The sequence below is a fragment of the Jaculus jaculus genome, chromosome 17 (genome assembly GCF_020740685.1).
Source record: "Jaculus jaculus isolate mJacJac1 chromosome 17, mJacJac1.mat.Y.cur, whole genome shotgun sequence".
NCBI lineage: Eukaryota > Metazoa > Chordata > Mammalia > Rodentia > Dipodidae > Jaculus > Jaculus jaculus.
In genome coordinates, this window is record NC_059118.1 from 3,119,690 (window position 1) to 3,144,534 (window position 24,845).

A 24,845-nucleotide genomic window follows, 5' to 3' on the forward strand; every position below is an offset into this window, starting at 1 on the left:
CTCACTCTACACTTTAATCTTTGAGACAAGGTCTCTCACTTAACCCAGAACTCACCAGTTTAGCCAGCCAGCATGGCCCAGAGATCTCCATGTCTCTACCTCCCCAGTGCTGGGATTATAGGCAGCCCCAGCACATTGTGGAGGCTCTGGTGATCTGAACTCAGAACCTCATGCTTGCCCAACAGGCACTGTACCTGCAAAGTCATCTTCCCAGCATGATGATGTGTGTATATATATATATATATGTATATATTTTTCAAGGCAGGGTCTCATCTAGTCCAGGCTGACCTGGAATCCACTATGTAGTCCCAGGGTGGCCTCGAACTCATGGTGATCCTCCCACCTCTGCCTCCAGAGTGCTGGGATTAGAGGTGCGCGCCACCCCACCCGGCTCCATGATGCTTTTTAAAGGGTCGTTTGAGCTGCAGTGTGGGTAATGGGCTTTGGGAGCAACAAAGAGGAGGAAACAGTGAGGGAGTGAGCTTAGGTGCCTTGTAATTAGTCCAAGGTGGTGGTGGTCTGGGCCAGGGCGGTGGCATGCAGGAGGGTGAGAGGGGCATGGGCTCTGGAAGACCAGCAGTGCTGTTCCCTATTGCACCAACTTTTGTAGGTGAAACGTCCTTAGAGAGTAGGTGGTCAGGGTGAAGGGCTCCAGGTTTTCAGAGGCACAAGCTGAGGATGGGGAGGGAGTTCTTCTGTCACGGGTGGGCTGGGTGACACTCTGGTTCTTCTAAACACATTGATGCCCTCCTCTCCCCACACTCTTCTTTCCCCTGGGAGGTCCAGTGTCCCCGTGACCTTGGCAGGAGCTGCCCGAGACTCCATTCCTCATCTGGTGCCAACTGTCCTGGGACACAGGAGCCTGGAGACGATGCAGGCCCCCATGGTACTCTTGCTCATCGGCTGTCTGCTGGCCCCGAGTGGCGCTTACATCCTGGCACGTTGCGTAGTGGCCAAGAGGCTCTATGACGGAGGTCTGGATTATTTTGAGGGTTATAGCCTTGCAAACTGTGAGTAGACCCTTCTCCACCCCTCTTTCCTTGCTTGTTTTTCCTTCACCCCTGCCTAGGTCTCTCCTACCGCTGACCTCACACCACACTTCTGCTTCCCCTTATAGGGGTGTGCTTGGCTTATTTTGAAAGCAAGTTCAATCCCTCGGCTGTCTATGAGAACTCACAAGGTGGCTACACTGGCTTTGGCCTCTTCCAGTTCCGTGATAGTGAGTGGTGCGACCATGGCAGGAACCTGTGCAGTGTGTCCTGCTCCGGTGGGTCCCTTTCTTTTGAGACATCGTCTGTGGCTTACAGTTTGCATGAAGCAGGAGGAAGGAGTGGGGCTTAGCTGTATATAAAGTGGGTCTCTGGGGGTAGAGAGCTGTCCTGCCAGGGTGAGCAGTGAGAAGGCTGTGGCTGTGGCTAGCTCGGGAGGGAGGGAAGGAGGGAGTAATAAGACCAAGTCCAGGTGGGACCAGAAGGTGTTGCGATGTCGGAAGCATAGAGCCCAACCGAGGCTGAGAGTGGGAGCAGAGAACACTCACTTGGCCTGATCTCCCCCATAACTAGTCACCACATCTCCCCCTAGGGACCAATGTTACCACTGTAAAAGGCCGGGATAACCACAGGTAGAAGACAGGACCTAGACATCCTGAAGGGAGCTTTACCCACCCTTCCTAAGGGTTCTGGAACTTCTGGTTGGGGCTGAGGTGATGGTTCAGCGGTTAAAAAATGCCTGCTTACAAGCCTGTAGGTCTGGGTTCAAATCCTCAGCACACATGTAAAGCCAGCTGCAAAGTGACATATCTGTCATCCAATGTGCCTGTGGCACTGGGGGGGGGGGGGTGAATCCAGAAGCTTGTGGCAGCAAAAATAAGGGAGACCCCGTCTCAAAAAAGAAATTGGAAAGAGGACATACCCTGAGGTTGTCTTCTGATCTCCACGTGGGTGCCATGGCATGCATGCCCCCACACTAAGTGGTAAATAATGATTATTATTTAAAATAACGGTCAAGAGGAGGTAGCTGCCCAGGGGACACTCATTCTGTGAACATTTTTAGGCACCCACTAAATGCCAGCTTCATGGAGTTACCATTCCAGCCGCCCTAAGAGGTGCTGAAGATAGCTCATGTCCCCAGTTCATAGTGGGGCTTTCGTCTGGCCCTCCTGCTCCACGGTTCTGCCTCCCCTTGAATCCAGGAGGTGTCTTTCTCCTCTCTGGAACCGAGGGCCAACCTTGAGTCTCCCACAGCAGTGCTCCCGGGGCTGTACGTGAAGGCTCAGAGCCTCCCACATTCCCTCCACTCTGTCTCCAGAGACCCAGCCTGGAAGCTGTGGCCCTGGAGTATTTCTCACCCACCTTTGTTTTCGGCCCTTGACCTCCCTTGAATGACTGGATTGCGGGTAAAGCAATGGGAAGTGAGGTTGCCCAGTGGAAAGGAAAGGCATGATGCTAAGGGAGTGGGGTTCTGTTTTGTAAGTAATTGGAGGCACTGAAATAATGTTTGGTGCAGTGGCTGTTAAGACAAGATCAGGGAGCTGGGCGTGGTGGTGCACACCTTTAATCCCAGCACGTGGGAGGCAGAGGTAGGAGGATCACTGTGAGTTTGAGGTCAGCCTGAGATGACATAGTGAATTCCAGGTGAGCCTGGGATAGAGTGAGACCCTACCTCCAAAACCACAAATAAACAGAAAGACAAGATCAGGGGAAGAAGCAAAGATGGTGTAAACAAGAAGGAGGGCTCCCCAGCGGCCCCATACGGGGGTCTTGGTTATGGAGGGAGGAGCACACAGACCTCAATCCCTTCTTGTCTACTCCTTGACGTCACTTGGGTTAGTAACTTTCCCCTGAGCCTTCAAGCATGCCTAGAGATCCTGGTGAAAGCTCCCTCCTGAAGTTGCACTCTCCCGTTGTTCTGGGTCTGGGTCTGTCACACTCGGGTGGCATATGATGGCACTCCCTTGCAGACAGCAAGCTCTGTGAGGACAGGGGCCTGTAGACTGTGTTTATCATGGTACTGCCCCCTGCTTCTTTTTATTGTAACCTTTTAAAGAGAGACAGAGGGAGAGTTGGGGAGGTGAAGGAGAGAGAGAGAGAGAATTGTCATGCCAGGACATCCAGTCCCTGAAATAGAACTCCAGATGCACGTGCCACCTTGTGCGTATGGCTTACATGGGCCTGGAGAGTTAAACATGGATACTTAAGCTTCACAGGCAAGATTCTTAACCTCTAAGCCATCTCTCCAGGTCTTTTTTTAAAATTTAATTTCATTTATTTGCAAAGAGAGAGAGAAAATGGGCTCCTCAGGGCCTCTTGCGACTGCAAATGAACTCTACTTTGTATATATGGTTTTACATGGGTACTGGGGAATCTAACTTGGGTAGGTAGGCTTTACAAGCAATCACTTTTAACCCAGCCCTCCACTGTTTCTTGTAGGACAGTCTCTCTCTCATATATATGTGTGTCTGTATGTATGCATATATATATGTATATACATATGCATATATCTATGGGAAAATTACAAAATATTATGAGAAAAAAATTAATAGATTTGGTAAAAAAGGTGACTACATCCTGCTACTGTCTAGTCACCTGAGAAAAACCCAGGGACAGATTTGTCGCTGGGATTCCATGGGAGACTCTGGTGTGAGTCGCTTGTGGCTGTCATGCAAACGCATGGTGTCATCCTGCTTCATTCCCTCCACAGCTTTACTAAAGCCAGATTTAAAGGCGACCATTCAATGTGCCAAGAAAATCGTGCAAGGAAAACAAGGGATGGGAGCATGGTAAGTGCAGGTCTTCCCACAGCCTGTGTGCTATTGCTCTTTGTTGTGACCATGCTTTAAAAACACCTTGGGCTAAGCCAGGCGTGGTGGTGCAAGCCTTTAATCCCAGAACTTGGGAGGCAGCGATAGAAGGGTTGCCTGGAGTTCAAGGGCAGCCTGAAACTTCACAGTGAAGTCCAGGTCAGCCTGGGCTAGAACTAGACCCTACTTCAAAACACACACACACACACACACACACACACAAACCCAAAAAACTTGGGTTGGGGAGATCATTAAGCCTGTACCCAACAATGCATCACCTCCAGGAGGCTCCAATTCCCAAACTGCTACTAGCTGGGGACTTAGCATTCAGAACACATGAGCTTATGGGGGACGCCTGAACCAAACCACCGCCGCAAGGAAGGTTGTGGGAACAGGAGGGCGAGGGAGCCTGCTCACGCCTCTGTAGATCAGGAAGTGGGAAGCGATGAGTGCTGGTGCTCAGTTTGATGTCCCCCTTTATTGCCTGGACCCCATTTCACGGGATGGTGCTGCCACATTCAGGGTGGGCCTTTCCTCCCCAGTTAAAGCTCTGTGGAGACACCCTCCCAGACACAGACACAGACACTCAGAGTCCTACATGATTCTAAATCCAACTACAAGACCACCAACCACAGGTTGATGTTTCTCTTCTTGTTTGGTAAAACAATGCATTTATTTATTTTAGACAAGGGGGAGTAAGAGAGAGCACCCACACCAGGGCCTCCTGCCACTGCCGATGAACTGTACACATACACTCTGCTTTTGTGGGTATTGGGGAATCAGGCTTTACAAGCAAGCACCTTTAACTGCTGAGCCATCTCTCCAGCCCTTATTTGAGTTTTTAAAATGCATACTTTCTAAGTTAGCTCCATAAGACCTTTGCCCATTGTACCCGCGTGAGTTGGCTTTTCAGCTTTTTTTGACCATGTTTACGCTAGTTTCATTCCAGATGAGACAGTTTCACATCTTTTGTGGATTTTGGATTTATGTGAAATTCCCTTCTTAGAAGGATCTTTCATGTCTAGGATTGTGATGAAATTAGGCCACGGTTTCCCTATACCAGGACACAGGAAAGCTGGGGCTGTCTCTATCCTATACCCACTCCATGCCCACCTCACACAGGAAAGCTGGGGCTGTCTCTATCCTATACCCACTCCATGCCCACCTCACACAGGAATGCTGGGGCTCCCTCCACAAAACAAGCCCTAGGTAAAAAATTTTGTCACCTTAAGACAGAATTTTTATGGTTTTATATTTTTGTGCTTAAAATTTTGACTCCTGCAATATTTTGTTTTGGTGCAAAAAATGAAGTAGAGGCTACAGTTCCTTGTATTTTTGGATGACTTGTCATTGGCTTCAATGAACCATTGGTTTATTAATCCATTTTCACTACTAACTGAATAGATTGCATCACGCAGTGGGTATCATTTATTAATATTATTTATCTTCTGACAGCTTGAAACACCATTCATACCTGGTCAGGATTTTCCTATTAATTTGTAAGCTTGTCTGGCCTCTGGGGTGAACACTAATGAGCTGAAGTCATCTTTGATGTACGGCACTACGTAGCAATGTGCTGGGCAAGGCTGACTAAGGCTGCCTTGTTACACAAGCTCCCCGTGGAGTGGGCTCCGAGAATGCTAACAGGCAGCCACACATCTTCATGGCTCAGTTTGAGCTGGGCAGGGTAGACAGGAAAGCAGAGAATACTCCAAATTCCGGAGTCCCAGGAATCCCTTCCACACCATCAGTCCTAGGGCAATGAAGAGCCTTGGGGTGTCTGAACGTGTGTGTGTGTGTGTGTATGTGTGTGTGTGTGTGTGTGTGTGTGTGTGTGTTCTTCTGTTGCTCTGTAGCTACAAGGCATCAGGGACCACAGCCCATTCTCCACCACTATGGGCCCCCCACCCTGAGGATCCATACAGATCTTCCAGGATATGGGGTGCCCAGGACAGGATTCCCCATGGCCTGAAACTGGCCTGTGCAACCCCAGCCTGTAGATAGGGATTGGGACCCATGTCTGGATACTGGAATAGGAACCAGAACAGGGGGTTCACTGCTGGGGCCATCCGGGAGAAGGCTCAGCTCAGCAAAGTGAGGTGGGGTGGAATGGGATGGAGCAAGTGGAGTGGCTGGCCCAGGGGCAAAGGTGGAGGGAGCCCCATTATACCTGTGTGAGGTAGGGATGGTGTGGGCATTGGATGGAGGGAGCCCCAGCATTCCTGTGTGAGGTGGGCATGGAGTGGGCATAGGATGGAGGGAGGCCTAGCATTCATGCCATGGTATGCACTGAGAAGCACGAAGTCCTAAAGAAATGTGTCTGCAGCCAGATGAGACTCAGACGCTCCAGGGCCAGGCAGGGGTGAGCTGTGGAGCCCCGGGGACCCAAGCTTTGACCACGAGCTTCTCTTGATAGGTCTCCTGCCTCCCCCCTGCAGGCCCACCTGGTCCCGGCACTGCCAGCTGTCAGACACTCTGGATAGGTGGCTGGACGGCTGCAAGCTATAGCCACTGAGGGGCCAGCAACACTTGCCAGCTGGAAACTGTGACTGAAGATGCTTTTCCATTTGCTGCCTTGCTTAATCTCATCATTTCAGAGCCTTTCAGCTCCAGGCAGAAAGGACACAAGCCCATTTCCTCCAGAGATGTGAGGTGCAGAATAAATCATGCTAGTGACTGAGCTGGGCCCAAGGCCTCTGCCTATGCTTTCGTGTTGTGGTCGCTTCTTCCATTATTTCCCACTTTCATGATTTGTCATTACTAAATCTCAAAGAAGGGAGTTGGTGGGAAATGAGAGGCATTGCCAAAGAGGGGAAGAGAGGCTGGGTAAACATGGATTCTGTGATGGTTTGTACTCACTCTCACCTCAACTAGATTTAGAATGATCTGGGAGACACACCTCTGGGTGTGGGGGGTCCCATAGGCCCAGCTGCCCCCTCCCTGATGACTCAGCCCCACCTCGATTTCTCAGTGAGAACATGTGGGGTCTTCAGCAGTAGGGTCTTCCCATCTAGTTCTGGTGAGCAACCAAGAGCCTTGACAATGACAATGACCATATCCTATTGTATGGACACACCTAAATATTTATAGAACTCTTTTTGCTTTACTAATTTTTGAATTTATTATTATTTGCAAAGAGAGAGTAAGAGAGAAAGAGAGAGAGAGAATGGGAGCTTCAGGTCCTCACACCACAGCAAATTAACTCCAGATGCATGTACCACTTTGTGTATTTGGGTACTGGGGATTTGAACCTGGGCTGTCAGGCTTGCAAGTAAGTGCCTTAACCACCAAGACATCTTTCCAGCCCACTTATTACTGGGTTTAAGAATGAATTAAGCAAATTCAGAACACAGCAGAAGCACCTTAAAGCCAGACAGGCAGGACCAAAAGCAAGCCTGCTCTTTTTTAAATTTTTTAAAAGTTATTTATTTATTTTTTATTTTTATTAGTTTTCTATTCAGCAAATAAACTTGCTCTTTTGTTTGCATCTTGGCCATTTTCAGAAAGAAGTCACTATTGTAGAATTTCTAGGGCAGAACTTTCATTCAAGTTCAACAGTGACAGATCAGCTTCGTCAAGTGCTTCTGTGTAGCTTTCCTTCTTCTGTTGAAACATATATTTAGTGTCTCCCATCTGTGCAACATGTCTCATACAGTAAAATTCCTGGTGGTGGTAGCAGTGACATTGGGGGGAAGGGGGCCAATAAAGGCTTTGGAGATCTTGGGAGCAACTTGAGAACTGAGCTCAGCTTCTGCACTTGTCTGAGGATGAGCTCAAAAGTCACAATGCCTGCTCTCAACCCAACTTTGATCCTGACCCAAATGACAACCTGTCATTGATTGAAACACCATGATCTCAAGTGTAAATCCAGAGGGCTGCCGCCTCCTTCCAGCCCATTACCTCCATCACTGCTCATTGTCCCTTAGTAGCCACTTGTGTCAACAAAGGCGTGAGCCTCAAGGACACAGCAAATGCCCGCATATTGATTAGAACAGTGTCTCTCGGGTTTCCCAACATCAACTCCTGGCTGGGTGCCTCAGACCCATTGGTCATGGGCATTACAGCAAACGCCAATAGCTGACCTGGGCTTACTGTGGTCAAGAGTTAGATTAGGAGATCTCGGTGTCAATGAGTCTTGTTCTTATCTCCTCTTTTGCAAAACAGCAGGTGCTGTAGTTATCCTGGCTTTATAAGTATTTTGTGGGATCTTTCCATACAATATCTCCATGCGTTATCTCCAAGCCTTCAAATGCTTACAAGGTATATATGAATCATAACTACATTAAAGATGGGAAAACAGTCTTGGAGAAGCTAAGTGACCTAGCTTTAGTAAATTACAGATGTGGTATGACCACAGAACCTGTGTCCCATTGCTGCTCTCTCTACACCCTGTAACTGATTTGGCATTGACTTCTCATTCCAGATGCTAACTGGCAAGTCAGCTCTTTAGCTTTTTAGTAAACACATCACACTGAAGAGGTGTCCAGAAGCCAGTGCAGGGCAATGGGCCATCATCATGGTGCCTGGTCCCAAGGCTGGAAAATTGAGGGGACTCTCCCTGTGGCAAAGAATAAATCCATAGAGAGGTCCAGGTGATAATCTGCAGAATTTCCAAACTGTTGTCATGATGAAAATCCCCTGAGATGGCTGTTAAAATGCTGATTCTCAGGCCACGTCCCACAGCTATTGAATTCATGTCTCCAGGTATAGGCCCAGACATATGTATTTTTAAATGTTTCTGCTGATAAGTCTGATCTCTGGGAGGCAGGAGAAGGGGGAGGGTGGGAAGAACACAGGGTTTGGTAGTCAGAGACATGGAGATCAGTTCTGGCTCAGCCACTTACTGCCAACCACGTCCCTCTTTGAACCATGTTTTCCTTCTCTCTAAAGTAAACAACCCTGGCTGGGATGGCTACACACTCATGCTCTGAGTGGGTAGTAGTGAGGTGAATGGTGGGCATCTCTGGATTCTTTTTTAAATTTTTTTATTAGCATTATCCATGATTATAAAAAAATATCCAATGGCATCTCTGGATTCTTGCACTCTTTCCCTACTTCCCAGAGCCATCTTGGCTTTATGAGTAAAATTGCTCCCTCAGGGCTGGAGAGATAGCTTAGTGGTTAAGGTGCTTACCCACAAAGCCTAAGGACCCAGATTCAATTCCCAAGTATCCACATAAGCCAGATGCACAAGATGGCACATGCATCTGCTGTTCATTTGCAGTGGCTAGAAGCCCTGGCATGCCCATTCTTTGTCTTTCTCTCTCTCTCACTCAAATAAATAAAATATTTTTAAAAATTGGTGCTTCAGAGCTGCCACTGGGATGGTACATGCATGCATGTACCTATTTGTGATGGTTAATTTCCGATTATAAACTTGAATAAATTTAGAGTCGCCATGGAAACAAATCTCATGGCATGTCTGTTAAGGGTTTTCTAGATTAGATTAATTGATGTGAGAAGGCCCAGTCTTACTGTGGGTGGCACCATTCCGTAAGCAGGGGGCCCTGGACTGAATACAAAGTAAAACGTGAGCTGAGCCCCAGCATGCACCCCTCTGCTTCCTCACTGTCTTGGATAAACCATCGGGCCTCCTGCTGCTACCTCCATATGCTTCTCCCACCGAGATGGACTGGACCACCGGAAGAGTGAGCAAGCACAAATCCTTTCTCTCCTTAAGGTACTCCTGGGCAGGCATTTGGTCACAGCAATGAGAAAATAACTGATACTCTGTGTGTGTGTGTACGTGCACATGTGTGTACATAGCCATCTCTTCCTGGTGCGATGTACATCCTGCAGTGCAGCTGAGCCACGTAAGTTACCGGAGCACAAAGTGCGTGTCCCATTCTCCCTCAGGAAGTGTCTGGATTCTGAATCTCAAGTCCTGTTTACATCTGGGGCTGCTGGGGGTGCCAGGGAGCCCCTGCTTGCCAGCTCTCCTTCTGTGAACTCTCTCACTTCTCTGTAGCCAGGGCTCCTCCTCCGTTCTCCCATCCTTGCCCCTCATTCCCTGAAGATTTTGGCTCCTGACTCACTGTTTTTCTAATACTTGTGGAATCATGTTTTCTTTGGTGGCTTTAGTATTCAGGAAGACAAATCACCATCTCTTGGCATCTTAGTTCCTCAATATTATCATCTGTGAAGACCTTACCTTTACCTCACTTCAGCCGCCACTGCCAAGGCCATGCCAAGGTCATTACTAATAACACCTTCAAAATTTCCGTCCTAAGCACATAGACTTTAGAGATGTCACTTGTCATCTTTTGACTGCGTTCTCTGGGCAGTGGTCTAACTTCAGAACACCGACCTCTAAGGCTTCAAGCTCACCGTTACTTGCACCTCCCTCCATTGTCACTTCTCTCTGGTCCTGGCTTGAATTCCAGAGCTGCTACAATAATGATGCTGTGTGATGTCACCTGTGCACCCTCATCCTCTTGACACACTCACCTGGCTCCCCAAGCCCAACTGAACTCAACTCCTACTCCTATTTTGACCCGGGAACCCACCGAGTCATGTCTTGATATCGCTTTAAATTCTCAGTGTCCATTACCAAGTAGGTGGTGTGACCCAGAGACAAGGTGTGTTCTGTGTGCCTGCAATGTGAGGGCTGAGAAGTCTGCACCCAAGCTCTCTGCTGTGCCTAAGGACATCCAGGAGAGGAGTACAGGTGTGTGGACTCAGAGTCTGAGAGGACCGTTGGAGAGAAAAACATATATGGAATTCATAAACATAGTTCAGGTTTCAAGAATGGACGACCACAGAGCAGAGGTCTGAAACCAAGCCCGGGTCCTGCTGACGCTGATCAGGAAGAAGGGACACCAACAGGAGGTGGCGGAGGAGTGACCCATGTGGCCCATGCAATGAGCGTAGCAGTAGGAATGAACAGCTTCCAAAAAGACAGGGAATTTGGGGTTTTCAGAAGGAATGACCAATGGTGTCAAATGCTGCTGGGCAGAAGGTGGAGCTAACACTTCAACAGAGCATTCCTCAGCACGCAGTTCTGGAGGTGGTAAGAAATGTGCTCTGAGGCAGTGGATCTGAGAGGATGGGGGCTGGGATGTGCCTGGCATGCACACATCCAACTGGGGAGACCTAGATTCAGAGAATTTTAATAAGTGAGCCTACACAGCTGGGTGGTGAGGTTACGATTTGGACTTTCCAACTCTCCAGAGTCCCCTGCCCCCTTGGTAGGAAGGAAGTTGATTTGCTTGAAAAGAGACTTAAAAAAAACTGTACAAACCCTAAAGGAGGCCCAGTTTAATTAAGTTAATTTGTTAGGTACTTATTGCAGTGAAAAACATTTAAGTTAGCACAGTTTAATTATACCCTTTAATTATTAATTTTTCATCAAGTTATATAAGCTCCTAATAGAGAAAAATCGATTTTATTGTAAAAGAACAAATCACATGTGATGGGAGGTCGTCATCCAGGATGGGATGAGACTTCTCCTGGTGAGGCTGCCTTTGCATCATCCATTGCTCCTGTAGCCCCTCAGCCTGCTCTGTAAATAACCCCAATAAACTCATTCACCAAAAAATAATATGTTCATCATTCTTTCCTTTTGGGGGAACAACACATTTGACTCTTTATCTCCATTTCTCTGAAGATTGTTCTCTCTACTCTGTGTTGAAGTCAGGTTGTCTTACCCGAGGACGGCGGAGCCACATCTACCTTTTGCTCTTATCATCACCTTCCTTCTAAAATAGTCCAGTTCCAACTTGGGTTCTGTTGTAGTCACCTTCTCATTTCTGGGACAAAACACTGAGCAGAGGCAGGTGTAGGGGAGGAAAGGCTGTATTTCAGGCTTACAGGCTTGAGGGGAAGCTGGATTACTTCATCATGTCTGCAGCAGAGAGAGAACGGCAGGAGAGGGGCTCTGAACACACAGTAGGGCTAGACTCATCATCCCAAAGGTCCACTCCCAGCAACACACCTCCTCCAGCAAGGCTCCACTTCCCACAGGCTCCACCAGCAGAGGCCTAAGTAGGAAGCTTAATCACAAACACTTGAGGCAATGGGTGACATTTACAGTCTAACGATCACAGGGTCCCGAGGCTATGGGGGAATGTTTACATTCAAACCGTCACAGGTTCTGTCCACATTTGGCCTTCATCACTGCTAGAAAAATGCTCTTCACAGCTGAGCTATCTTGTAGGCTCTGGTCACTAGGTGGTGTGTTTTCCTGCTGTTGTTGATCATATGCGCATATGCCAACCTAATTGGATTAATACACACCTGGGTTAAGACTTCAGCACCACGTGAACTAGGTATGGTTGCACATGCATTCATAAGGCAAATCTCCGAGCATGTCCATGAGGGTGTTTCCAGAAAGTATTAATGCATAAGGAAAGGCCTTGAAAGAGGGCAGCGTAATCCAGAGGGCTGGGGTCCCCAGTACAGAGTAAAAAGGGGGAAAAGAGGCAGCTGAGCACCAGAATTCTGCTTTCTCTCTCTGATCTGCTGAAGTGTGAATAATCACGCCCTTGCTGCCACAGCAGGAGCCACTTCTGTAGCCACGCCTTCCCTGCCTGGATGGACTGTACCCCTGAAGTCATGAGTCACCATTATCCCTTCCTCCTCAAGTGGCTTCTTTTTTAAAAAAATATTTTTATTCACTTAATTGCAAGCAGAGAGAGAGATGGACAGAAGGAGGACAGAGAGAATGGGCACGTCAGGGCCTCCAGCTGCTGCAAACGAAATCCAGATGCATGTGGCACCTTGTACATCTGGCTTTATGTGGGTATTTGGGGAATTGAACATGGGTCATTAGGCTCTGCAGGCAAGCACTTTAACCACTGAGAAATCTCTCCAGCCCTCAAATGTCTTCTTGTCAGGTATTTGGTTACAGTAAGAAAAGTGACCATTACAGTTTCCCATGTATTTAACATTCATTCCACTTCCACCTTTCCACCAACGGACCAAATTATCCTGACAGGATATTCCCGATATTAGGTTTTCTTCTTTCATCTTCTTAAAGAGATCTCCCTTTTGTTGCCTTTAAAGGTTTTTCAAGGCAAGGACGCATTCTAGCTCAGGATGACCTGGAACTCACTCTGTAGCCCCAGGCTGGCTTCAAACTCATGAGATCCTCCTATCTCAACCTCCTGAGTGCTGGCATTAAAGGCGTGTGCCACCATGCCCTGCTTCTGGTGCCCTCTGACTTCTCACTCCTCGCCGTTCTTCCCTCGCTCACACTGTCCTGCTGGACCCCTGGTTGTCATCGCTTTTGTCTCTCCTGGGGTCAGAGTCCTTGCTTATGCTCTCTTCTTGGTTCCTTTGACCAAAACCCTCCAAAAGTTTTCTGAGAAAGAATGCTGAGACCCTTGAATTTTTGTTTTGTTTTGAGAATTTCATATCTGAAGTGTCTGTATTTCACCTTGCTATTTGATTGGTGTTTTGACTGGGTGCAGAATTTTAGATGAGAAAGCAATTTTCCTTGCATCCAGGAGTGGTGATGCATGCCTGTAATCCCAGCTGCGCGCTTTCTATTAGGAGCTCATATAACTTGATGGAAAAGGTTAAAAATGAAAGAAAACAAACTGTACTAATGAATGATTTTCATTGCTATAAGTTCATAACAAATTAACTTAATCAAATTGGATTTCTCTTGGGATTTTTGTAGTCATTTTGTGCTGTTTGAAGCAAATGAATGCTTCTTTCTACCAAGGGAAATAGATTGCTCTTTGGAAGGGTAAAATAGAAGGATTGCAAGTTCAAAGCTAGGCTGGACTACACAGTAAGTTTAAGGCCAGTCTGGGCTTAGATAATGAGACTTGTGTCTCAATAAAAAGTGAAATAGGGCTGGAGAGATGGCTTAGCAGTTAAGGCGCTTGCCTGCAAAGTCTAAGGACCCCGGTTTGATTCTCCAGGACACACATAAGCCACGTGCACAGGGGCCACATGCATTTGGAGTTCGTTTGCAGCAGCTGGAGGCCCTGGTGCACCCATTCTCTCTCTTTCTCACTCTCTACCCCTTTCTCTCTCAAATAAATAAATAAAACATAATTTTTAAAAAGTGAAACAATACAAACAAAAAAGGCCTTGGGTATGGCTCACCCAGAGAACACTTGCTTGGCAGGCACAAGCCCTGGGTTCAAACCCCCAACACCACAAAATAAGCAAACAGACAGACGACATTGCATCATTCTTGCTTAGTCTGAAGCCAGTCTGGTGTATTTCTTTGTATGTGACTTGTCTTCTTTTCCTGGAAGTTTGTGGAACTGACCCAAGCATTTTAAAGTTCACCGTAATGTGCCTGTCTGGAGGGGTCTGTTGCCTCCAATGTATGTTTTTCAACTTGAAAATCTGCACACTTCAGTTTTGGGGGGTTCTCTTGGGTTATTTTGAAGATCATTTCATTTGTTTCTGGTTTCTCTTGTCTCTCCTTCTGACTGTACATCTTAGATTTGCCTTCATTCACTCATTCACTCATTCATTCATTCCCCTCCATTCTCTATTGTCTTTTCCCTCTACTTTCTGAGAAATTTTGAATCTTTCATTGTTTTTGTTTTAAGTGCCTTTAGCTCCCAAGGACTTGCGAATGTTGCCTTTCTTCCACCCCCAGAACTTTGTATCCACGTTGAAGACTTAATATGTTTCCTTTTCCTTTCTTTCTTTCTTTTTCTTTCTTTCCTTCCTTCCTTCCTCCCTCTCTCCCAACCTCTCTCTCCCTCTCTCTCTCTTCCTTTCTTTTTATTGTTTTTCTTTTGAGGTAGGGTCTCACTCTAGCCCATGTTGACCTGGAATTCGCCATGTAGTCTCAGGGTGGTCTTGAACTCATGGTTATCCTCCTACCTCTGCCTCCTGAGTGCTGGGATTAAAAGTGTCTGCCACCATGCCCAGCTGTTTTTCTTGATGATAGCTCCTGGTAGAGTCTGTGTGTGCGCGTGCGTGTGTGTGTGTGTGTGTGCCCATTAGCGTGTGTGCAGGTACATGTGTGTTTATTAAAAAAATATTCCCTTAAGCTAAAATGGGGGCAATTTAGAGATGTGACTTAGACTAAGGACCCTGAGGTCCAGTGAACCTGGGTTCTAGTTCTGTGACTGAGCAACTGTGAGAATCCCAGAAAGTTGTCACCTGAGTGTCCCCATGTGCATAAACTGGGCAATTAACAGAAAAATTTGGAAATTAATGTGATGACTGGAATTATGTAAGAATCAATTGAGGGCTAGGGAGATGAGTCAGCAGTTAAAGGCATTTGCTTGCAAAGCCTGCCAGCTTGGGTTCAATTCCCTAGTAACCATGTAAAGCTAGACATACAAAGTGGCACATTTTTCTGGAGCTATCTGCAGCAGCAAGAAGCCTGGTGTGCCCATGCTTACTCTGTCTTAAATAAATAAATCATGATGTACATAATCAATACCTACAATTTGTACTGGTGAATTTAAAATGGAATCAAAGTTTTTTAAAATGTTAAAAAGAACTTAATAAGATATGTATCATATGTGGCATATGCCTAATAGCTCATAATTACTAGGCCATATATCTTAATAATATTAAATCATGATTTTCTTGACAATTAAATATCAGTATGACATATACTCTTAATATGTAATCTTGATATATAAGTTTGACATGTACTCTTGACATGCAATCTTGACATATACTCTTGATATGTAATCTTGACATACACTCTTAGCATGTACTCTTAATATGTAATCTTGATATTCAATCTTGATATGTAATCTTGATATAAAAGTTGGACATGTACTTTTGACATGTACTCTTAACATGCAATCTTAATGTGTAGTCTTGAGCAGGATGGCTGCATGGCAAGTGATGATCTGTGGGAAGATGATCTTTGTTACATGCGTGTATGTGCATACACACACAGTTTCTATATTGTCTGTGGGCTAATTTATATTTTGACATTATAGAATTTCTTTCCGAAACTGTAGACCTAGGGTAGAGAGAAGTGGATCTGACATCAGGCTCTATGCAGTCTGAGCCATGGAACCAGACATCAACATTAGCTCTTGCTATTAGTGACAATCTTTCACAATAAAATCCTGAGTGTCATCCTGTCGCAGTTTGTGATTCACATGCAGTGAGTCATGTACATGATTCAGATGAAGTTGTCTGCATTATTTCAGTTTTTTTTTAAAAAATATGGATCTATATTGTTATTCCTTTTCCTCTCTGGAACATAATTGGCCCAGTCAGTTTTGCTACATTTAACATTCTCTGGGTGATCTCCACATAGTGACATGGAACCCCACAAGAAATCAGCGATGGCTTTGGCTTCCCCAGCAGCCACGCCATTAAAGTACTTTTAATTTTGTATCATTTTTTGCTATTTCAGATAGATTTTCTTTCAAGAGTGTCCCAGTTTATTTTCTCAGCAGTAAATTCTTGTTCCTACTGGTGTGGCATTTCAATGTTGGTTTTATTTTCTTCTGGCTTTTTTCAAAGGTCAGAAACATGTGTCAGTGTCAAGCCAAATGTACTGAGGACTCTACATAGGCTGTGAGGAAATGATATTCCAAGGCAGTATGCTGCTTTAGTTTACCCCTCTGAGGGAAAGACTTTTGCAATTTTGTAATATTATTTATTTATTTATTTGAGAAAGAGAGAGAGAGAGAGAGAGAGGGAGAGAGAGGGAGAGAGAATGGGCATGTCGGGGCCTCCAGCCACTGCAAAGGAACTCCAGATGCATGTGCCCCCTTGTGCATCTGGCTTACATGGGTCTTGGAGAATTGAACCAGGATCCTTTGGCTTTTCAGGAAAGTGCCTTAACTGCTAAGCCATCTCTCCAGCCCCTTTTGCGATTTTTAAAAAATATTTTATTTATTTATTTGAGACAGAGTGAGAGAGGGAGGAGGGAGAGAATGGGCACACCAGGGCCTCAAGCCAATGCATCTGGTTTATGTGGGTACTGGAGAATCGAACCATAGGCTTCACAGGCAAGTGCCTTAACCACTAAGCGATCACTCCAGCTCCATTTTGTGTTCCTGGATTTGAAGCAAGGTCTCATTGTAGCTCAGGCTCACTTGAGTTCACTCTATAGCCCAAGCTGGCCTCCAACTTCTGGTGATCCTCCTACTCCAGCATCCCGGGTGCTGGGACAAAGGCATGATCTGCTAAGCTCAGAATGGGGAAACTTTTAAATGAATGGATGTAGAGTGAAACCTCACAGAGACAAAATTGAGATTTGCCCCAGTTCTCAGTATTGTCATATCTAAGACAAAGAGGGAAAAAGAAAACTTCACAGATGGAAAAGTTCCAGCATTGCTCATGACATCAAGGATTTCATGTGTATGTGTGTACATGTTTTTTGTGTGTACATATGTGTGGAGGTCTTCAATAGCTCTCTACTTTTTAATTTGTTTGAATATGTATGTGTATGTGCATTTGCATGTGTGTGGTCACACTTGTGTGTGCAGGTGTACGTGCATGTGTGTGTGCGCATGCATATAGAGACTGGAGGTCGATGTAAAGTGCCTTTCTCAGTGTGTTTCCACATGAGTTACTGAGGCAAGGTTTCTCCCCTGAACTCAGTGCTCACCAATTTGACTAGTCTAGCTAGCCAGCTAGACAAGGAGATGGTCTCTGCCTTGCAAATGCTGGGATTACAGGTGGTCTGCCAATCCTGCCTGAAACTTATGTGGGTACTGGGGGTCCAAACTCAGGTCCTCACTTTGAGCAGAAAGTCAAGTGTCCTCGTTCATCTGCATATTTCCTTAAGACAGGGTTTCTTCCTCAACCAGGTCAGCAAGCCCCCATGCCCTCCACACCTAGTTTTATATGTGGGTTCCAGGAAGCCAACTTGGTGGTCTCCAGTTCAACGGACCCTAGTGCTCGAGCAACAAGCACTTTCAACCATCTCCTCAGCCCAGACTTGGTTTTTTTGTTATTTTATTTTTTAAAATATTTTTTATTTATTTGAATGCAGAAAAAGATAGAGACAGACAGGCACAGAGAGAATGGGCGCTCCAGGGCCTCTAGTCACTGCAAACAAGCTCCAGATGCACCTTGTCCATCTGCCTTATGTGGGTACTGGGGAGTTGAACCTGAGTCCTTAGGCTTCACAGGCAAGTGTCTTAAATACTAAGCCACTTCTCCAGCCCTATTATTTTATTTTTTTGGGGGGGGGGTGGAGAAAGAGAGAGAGAGAGAGAGAGAATGGGCATGCCAGGGCCTTTCAGCTGCTGTGAATGAACTCCAGACACATGTGCCCCCTTGTACACACGTATGACTTTGCATGCTTGTGTTGCTGTGCATCTGGCTATGTGGGACCTGGAGATTTGAAGATGAGTTCTTAAGCTTCACAGGCAAGTACCTGTTGCAATCAGGTTCACATTGCTGGCAGAAATCACCTGGCTAAGAGCAGCTTTGGTCAAAAAGGATTTATTTTGGCTTACAGACTCAAGGGGAAACTCCATGATGGCAGGGGATAATGATGGCATGAGCAGAGGGTGGACATCACTCCCTGGCCAACATAAGGTGGACAATAGCAACAGGAGAGTGTGCCAAACACTGGCAAGGGGACACTGGCTTTAATACCTATAAGTTTGCCCCCAATAATACACTGCCTCCAGGAGGTGTTAATTTCCAAATCTCTATCAGCTGGGAACCTAGGATTCAGAACACCTAAGTTTATGGGGAGACACCTGAATCAAACCACCACATTCTATCCCAGCCCCTATAAACTGATAACTATCCATGATGTGAAATGCAATGCATTAGTCCAACTTTAAAAGTTCCCATATTTTTCATCAATCCTAATGAGTCAAACATCCCCATAATCCAAGGTCTTTTAATTGAGCCGTAACACCAAAAAAGTTCCCCCAAAACCCATAATGGTACAGAATAAATATTCACACTACAAAAGATGGCGTTGGACATAAAAAGAAATAGTCAAGCAATACATGATTTAAGCAGGGCAAACACCAAATTCTGTAGCCTCAAGGCCAACAACTCTAGCCACTGACAAGCCTCCAAGTCCAAAATTCTAACCAGGAACAAGTCTCTGAAGTTCCAATTCCAGCCCTCCAGCAAGGCCACTCACAGTCCTGAAAACATTATCTGGGGCTGGCAGCTTTCCTTAGCAGCCATCTCATGGTCCCAGCATCTCCACTGGGTCTCTACTGCAATCCATGGTTCATCCTCATAGCTCCATCGGGGCTCCATGCAGGCATCCAGCAAACCTACTTCACATTGCCCATGGCCATTTCCAAAACACAAGACCATGTTGCAAATTCAATGACCCTGTCTTTTCTGCACTTTTTCTATCCACAATACCAGGTAGGGTGCCAATTTGTTAGCCCAGGAGGAATAAAGTAGACTTTGAAGAATAAGATACTCCTTCAGTACTCAGTCCCCTTCAATAGAGTCTTTCATTCTTTTTGTTGTCCGAGTGCAGGTCAGCTGGACCAGTCTCAAAGGTTGTACTCTCTCATACAATTGCAGCTGAATGGGCAGAAGTTTGGGCCCAAAGATTTCTTTCTGTGCCATATCCCTCTGCACATAACAGTTTCTTTTTACACAAAGCAAACCAGCACAACTTCTCAGGACACAGGAATAACAGCAAGCCTCTCACACAAACTGCTTCAAGCCCAGTCCAGGCAAAGTTCTTTCTCACCTTCATAAGCCAAACCTCACAGTACTTAGTTCTTACTACATTGAGGTCTTTCAACTCTGACAAGAATAGTCCATCAAGCTGTACTTACAGCACTGCAAGGTGTCTTTTTTTTTTTTTTTTTTTCTCGAGGTAGGGTCTCACTCTAGCTCAGGCTGACCTGGAATTCACTATGGAGTCTCAGGGTGGCCTCGAACTCTCTGTGATCCTCCTACCTCTGCCTCCTGAGTGCTAGGATTAAAGGCGTGTGCCACCATGCCCGGCTGCAAGGTGTCTTTTTAGGTCAAGGTTTCAAATCCTTTCACATTCCTCTTGAAAATCAGCTCCAAAGGCCAAAAGTCACACAGTCAGGTGTCTAGCAGCAATGGCACTCTTGGTATCAACTTTACTGTTACAGTCAGATTCATATTGCTGGCAGAAATCACACAACTAAGAGCAGCTTTGGGGAAAAAAGGATTTATTTTGGCTTACAGACTTGAAGGGAAGCTCCATGATAACAGGAGAAAACAATGGCATGAGCAGAGGGTGGACATCACCCTCTGGCCAACATAAGGTGGACAATAGCAGTAGGACAGTGTGCCAAACACTGACAAGGGGACATTGGCTATATTCCCATAAGCTTGTCCCCAACAAGACACTGCCTCCAGGAGGTGGTAATTCCCAAATCTCCATCAGCTGGGAACCTAGCATCCAGAACACTTAAGTTTACGGGGGACACCTGATTCAAACCACCATAGCACCTTAACTGCTAAGCCATCTCTTCAGCCCCAGATTCAGTTTTTGAGTTTCTTTCTTTCTTCTTTCCTTTTCTTTTCTTTTCTTTTCTTTTTTTTTTTTTTTTGAGGTGGGGTCTCATTTTACCTCAGGCTGACCTGGAATTCACTATGTAGTATCAGGGTGGCCTTAAACTCATGGCAATTCTCCTACCTCTGCCCCCCAAGTGCTGGGATTAAAGGCATGCACCACCATGCCTGGCTGAACAACTTTCTTAAATAGATTAGATCAGGGGCTGTAGAAATGGCTTAGCCATTAAGGTGCCGGCCTATGAAGCCTAAGGACCTGAGTTTGATTGTAAGCCAGATGCACAAGGTGGCGCATGCGTCTGGAATTCGTTTGCAGTGGCTAGAGGCACTAGTACATCCATTTTCTCTCCCTCTCTGTATCTCTTAAACAAACAAACAAACAGACAGACAAATGAATAAATATCTGAGAAAAACAGATTAGACGGCACACTGGGCAGGTGGATAAGGCATCCAGTGGTCAAGCTGCAGCCCTGAGTTTGACCCTCAGGCACACAGGCAGCAGGGCGGCGAGGTTCGCAGTCCCAGCGTGGCACTGGCAGGAAGGGTGTGGGGGTAGGAGGGCCTCCCAGAAACTCACGGCGAGTTCAGCAAAGCAGCAGAGGGAGAGCCCGCCGAGAACCCCACCTCAAATGGATGGGCAGGCAAGGACCACCCCAAACGCCGTCCCCTGATCTCCACATATGCTTGGTGGCACATGTTCACACACATTCACACGTGAACACACCTACAAATAAGTGATACAACTGAAAAATTGAAAAGATGCTGGGAAGGCTTAGTATTTTGAAATATTTGGTAGAATTCAGGAATGAAAGCACCAGGTCTGGGTCTTTCTTTAATAGTAGACTTTTTCTTATTCAATCTCCATGAATGTGTTGGCCTGTCTAGATTTTCTATTTCTTCCTGATCCAGTCTTGGTTGGTTTCATGTTTCTAAGAATTCGTCCATTTCTTCTAGGTCTTTCAACGTGTTGGTGTGTGCTTAGGTGTATTTGTGACATCTTCTGCACTTGTGTTTCCCCAATTGTTAAATGAGGAAATAGAAACAACCATGGTCTTGCATCTGGTTATTGTAGGAATTGAGATTACCTGTATAAAATGTTTGGCACCATGAGCATAGAATGTGCATGTGGTACCTGCTGCCATGCTAACCAGCACAGAAAGGGTGTGGTAGACTAGGCTGCAGGAAGCCCAGGTTAACATGCTCTACCAGCTGAGTGGAGGTAGGTGGGAAGAAATGAGGAGCAGAAACAAGCATGGAGTGCTGAAGGCCTCCACATACTCAATAACCCATCGCACCACCTCTTACTGTCTCAGCAGCTAGATCACATGGCCAGTGGCATTGCACGTGGAGACAGACCAGCAAAATATCATCTATGGACTTTAGTAGAGCCTCAAAAAGGACACAGGTTCCAGGAAAGGTGGACTGGCCACCTAGAAACCAAGTGACAGCAGGAAAATGGATATATTTTCTGCAAGAGAGACCCTCGGTGCCTGCCCTTTGAAGACACAGACCGTCAAACATTGGAGTCTTGCTCAATTTCAGAGGCTACATTCTCTGTGACTCTAGATGGGTGCCTTGATGATGGACACAGATAGCCCTACTATAATGGAGATTTAGAAATAATTATTTGTTTGTGTTTGTGTATGTTTGTGTATGTTCATGTGTATGTGCAGTTTCATGTGTGTATGAGCAAACATGCATGTGGAGACCAGAGGATAACCTCTGTCACCTTTTCTTGAAATAGGGTCTTTTATTGGCCTAGAGCTCACCAATTAGTCTAGAATGACCAGTTATTGAGCCTTAAGAGTCCTCCTGGCACTGTTTTCCCAGTGCTGGGATGGATTGTAGGCACTCACCACCATGCCCAGCATCTTATCCCATGGGTACTGGGGATGGGACACAGGTTCTCATGCTTGCAAGGCAAGCACTTTCTGGACTGAGCAATCTTGCCAGATCCAATAATGAGTTAAAAAAAAACTGGCACAAGTGAGGGTTAATAGATGTAATATACTCAAGGTTGCCAGCCCAGCAGGTACTCAGTGTACCTCTCTGCTCCCCCTTCTACCTCACGGATATGTGCCTAAGAGCAGCATTTGCCTCCACAGGCCGCCTGCCCTGGAATGTCATCCTGCTGCTCTGGGATCCTGCAAGCCCTTTGCCCATCTCATTTGCATACCTAACATAATTTCTAGGCATGATGTACAAGTGAGTATGGCCAAACATTCTGGGAGATTTATTATATTCTACAATCCTATAGAGTAGGGGTGATTATTTTTATCAATCCTTACTGATGCTAAACGATTTAGTATGTCATTGTCTAGGCAACCAAATTCTCCTCAATTAGATTTTAAAACTAATATAGGAAAGAACTTTCCCCCTTCCTCCCCAATGACATTAGGTAAGGCCATACGTCCAGATGAAGGACAAATCTTGCTGGTGCCTCACAGGAACTTAGGGCCAGACCCTCTCTTGTGCCGCCCTCCTGCCTGCTGCTCAGCCTGGGACTTCGTCTTGACACTGCTGAAGCAGCTTGTGACGGAGCTCCAGTCAGAGTGGGGCCGAGGCATGGGTCTTTCAGCCAGACCCTTAGCAGAGGACATCGGGGTCATTGGATCATTGAGTCCACCCAACGATCCCATAAGGAAAGCATCTGCGTCTCTCACATTCGGCTCTGGCCCTTAGCCATGCAAGCTCAGAACTTTAATCACTGCAGTCCCAGAAGCTTGGAGATGCTTGAATTGACACAAGTAGTGAGGAGACTCAGAACAAACTAGGAAAAAGCAAATTGCCTAATTTCCAGCAACCTGGAGGTTCCTATCAGCTAGAGATCATCTTTGCTCTGAGGCGTTGCTCCTCGGGAAGGCAAGGCACCCCACAGCCACTGGGTAAACATGCACTTGCAACACTGGGCTCTAGCTGTGGGGTGTACAGTTCAGTGGCTCCAGGCCTTGCCAACCTGCAGCCTCTGACTGCTTCTTCAAGTTTCTTTGGTGGATCGACCTCTGTCCAGATGGTTGATTCCATTGCTAGCCTGGGGCTTGCCCTTGGGTCTCTGCATGTCTTTGAACTCTCTCCTGAGCAGCTTTCATGGCTTAGTTTCTTCCTTCCTATGCACTTTAGTCACCCTCATGTGAGAAGAAGCTTGACTCTGGCATGCCTGAGGCTGGAGAATGGCAAGTTCAAGTTGATGCCGGTGCTGGAGCTGTCCAGCGGCCGCACAGAGTGGTGCTGTACTGACAAGTCACTGTGGGCAGGGACGGTGCTCGGCCTCAGGGCCATCAGCTCACCATATCTTTCCAAAGATCCCACAAGGAAAGTACTAGAGGGTCTCCTGATTGGCTGAATGGTGAATCTGATCAATCTGTTTTAATTCATTTTCATTGACCAGTTTTCCCTCTGTCTTTGGCATGAAAAGAACATGCAATGTCTTTGCTTTCACTATTGACTTCTGGCCTCAGAGCCTATGGCTAAAGGGAGGAGATGAAAGATAGAAGGAAGTGTAGTAGTCCTTTTTTTGGCATGTGTATGTGATGATTGTGCATGTGTGTATGTGTTTCCATAGACGTGTAGGTGTGCATGTGTGTGTGAAGGCTAGAGGTTGACATCAGAGGTCTTCTTCAGCCACCCTCCACCTTATTCTTTGAGTCAGGACCTCTCCCTAATCCTAGAACTCACTATTCAGTCAATCTGGGGAATTCCCTGTCTCCACTTCCCTAGCGCTGAGATTATAGATATGTACCACCATGCCCAGTTTTCACAGTGCTGGGATCAAGCCCAGGCCTTTGTGCATGCCAGGGAAGCCAACTGAATTACATCATCGAATTACTTGCAAACCTCTTGGGGGCCAGTCACTCTGCACACTGGCCCAGGTCTATACCTTTGCACCTTTGACAGTTGTTTGCCACAGAACCATTACCAAATCCCATGATGAAGTAAGACTTTGGGTTTCATGGAGTGCTGGAGATTCTAACTGTAAAGAAGAGTAGATGAAGGGGTCAAGAAATGCCTCAGGACTGGAGAGATGGCTCAGTGGTTAAGGCACCTGCCTGTGAAGTCTAAGGACCCAGGTGTGATTCCCCAGGACCCACATAAGCCAGATGCACAAGGTGGCACATGTGTCTGGAGTTTGTTTGCAGTGGCTGGAGGTCCTTGTGCATTCATTCTCTCTCTCCCTCTCCCTCTCTCTCTCAAATAAATAAAATATATAAAAAATACCTCAGTGTTCACAAGATATTAACATTTTTACCAACGAAAGGAAATCAATTTTAAATACATCACAGAATAATTTATTTAAATTATAGGTTTAAGCCAGGTATGGTGGCACGTGCTTTTAATCCCAACACTCAGGAGGCAGAGGTAGGAGGATCGCCATGAGTTCGAGGCCACCTTGAGACTACATAGTGAATTCCAGGTCAGCCTGGAGTAGAGCAATACCCTACCTCAAAACCAAAAAAAAAAAAAAAAAAAAAAAAAGGACAGATTTATTGTTTTAGATCTTTTTATTTATTTTTTTGTGAGCACAGAGAGAATGAGAATGGGCACTATGGGGCCTCTTGCTGTTGCTGTTAATGCTGCAAACAAACTCCAGATGCATGCACCACTTTGTGCATCTGGCTTTATGTGGATACTGGGAATGAAACTTGGGCTAGCAGCGCCTTTAACCATT

At 46.2% G+C, this 24,845-nt stretch overlaps 1 protein-coding gene across 1 annotated transcript; it reads left to right on the plus strand.

Annotated features, from left to right (window-relative positions):
- The first annotated feature begins 871 nt into the window (after positions 1 to 871).
- Lyzl4 (lysozyme like 4) lies at positions 872 to 6,307 on the plus strand. Its single transcript, XM_004662115.2, has 4 exons — positions 872 to 1,010; positions 1,118 to 1,267; positions 3,700 to 3,778; positions 6,238 to 6,307. The coding sequence occupies exons 1-4, from the start codon at positions 872 to 874 to the stop codon at positions 6,305 to 6,307; spliced, it is 438 nt and encodes a 145-aa protein (XP_004662172.2).
- The last annotated feature ends 18,538 nt before the right edge of the window (positions 6,308 to 24,845 follow it).

What these genes read in the sequence shown, in the direction of transcription:
- Lyzl4 (XM_004662115.2), top strand. Translation starts at nt 872, where the DNA reads ATGCAGGCCCCCATGGTACTCTTGCTCATCGGCTGTCTGCTGGCCCCG. An exon ending in GGGTTATAGCCTTGCAAACT is followed by an intron (nt 1,011 to 1,117) that starts GTGAGTAGACCC and finishes TTCCCCTTATAG; the next exon opens with GGGTGTGCTTGGCTTATTTT. An exon ending in AAACAAGGGATGGGAGCATG is followed by an intron (nt 3,779 to 6,237) that starts GTAAGTGCAGGT and finishes TCCCCCCTGCAG; the next exon opens with GCCCACCTGGTCCCGGCACT.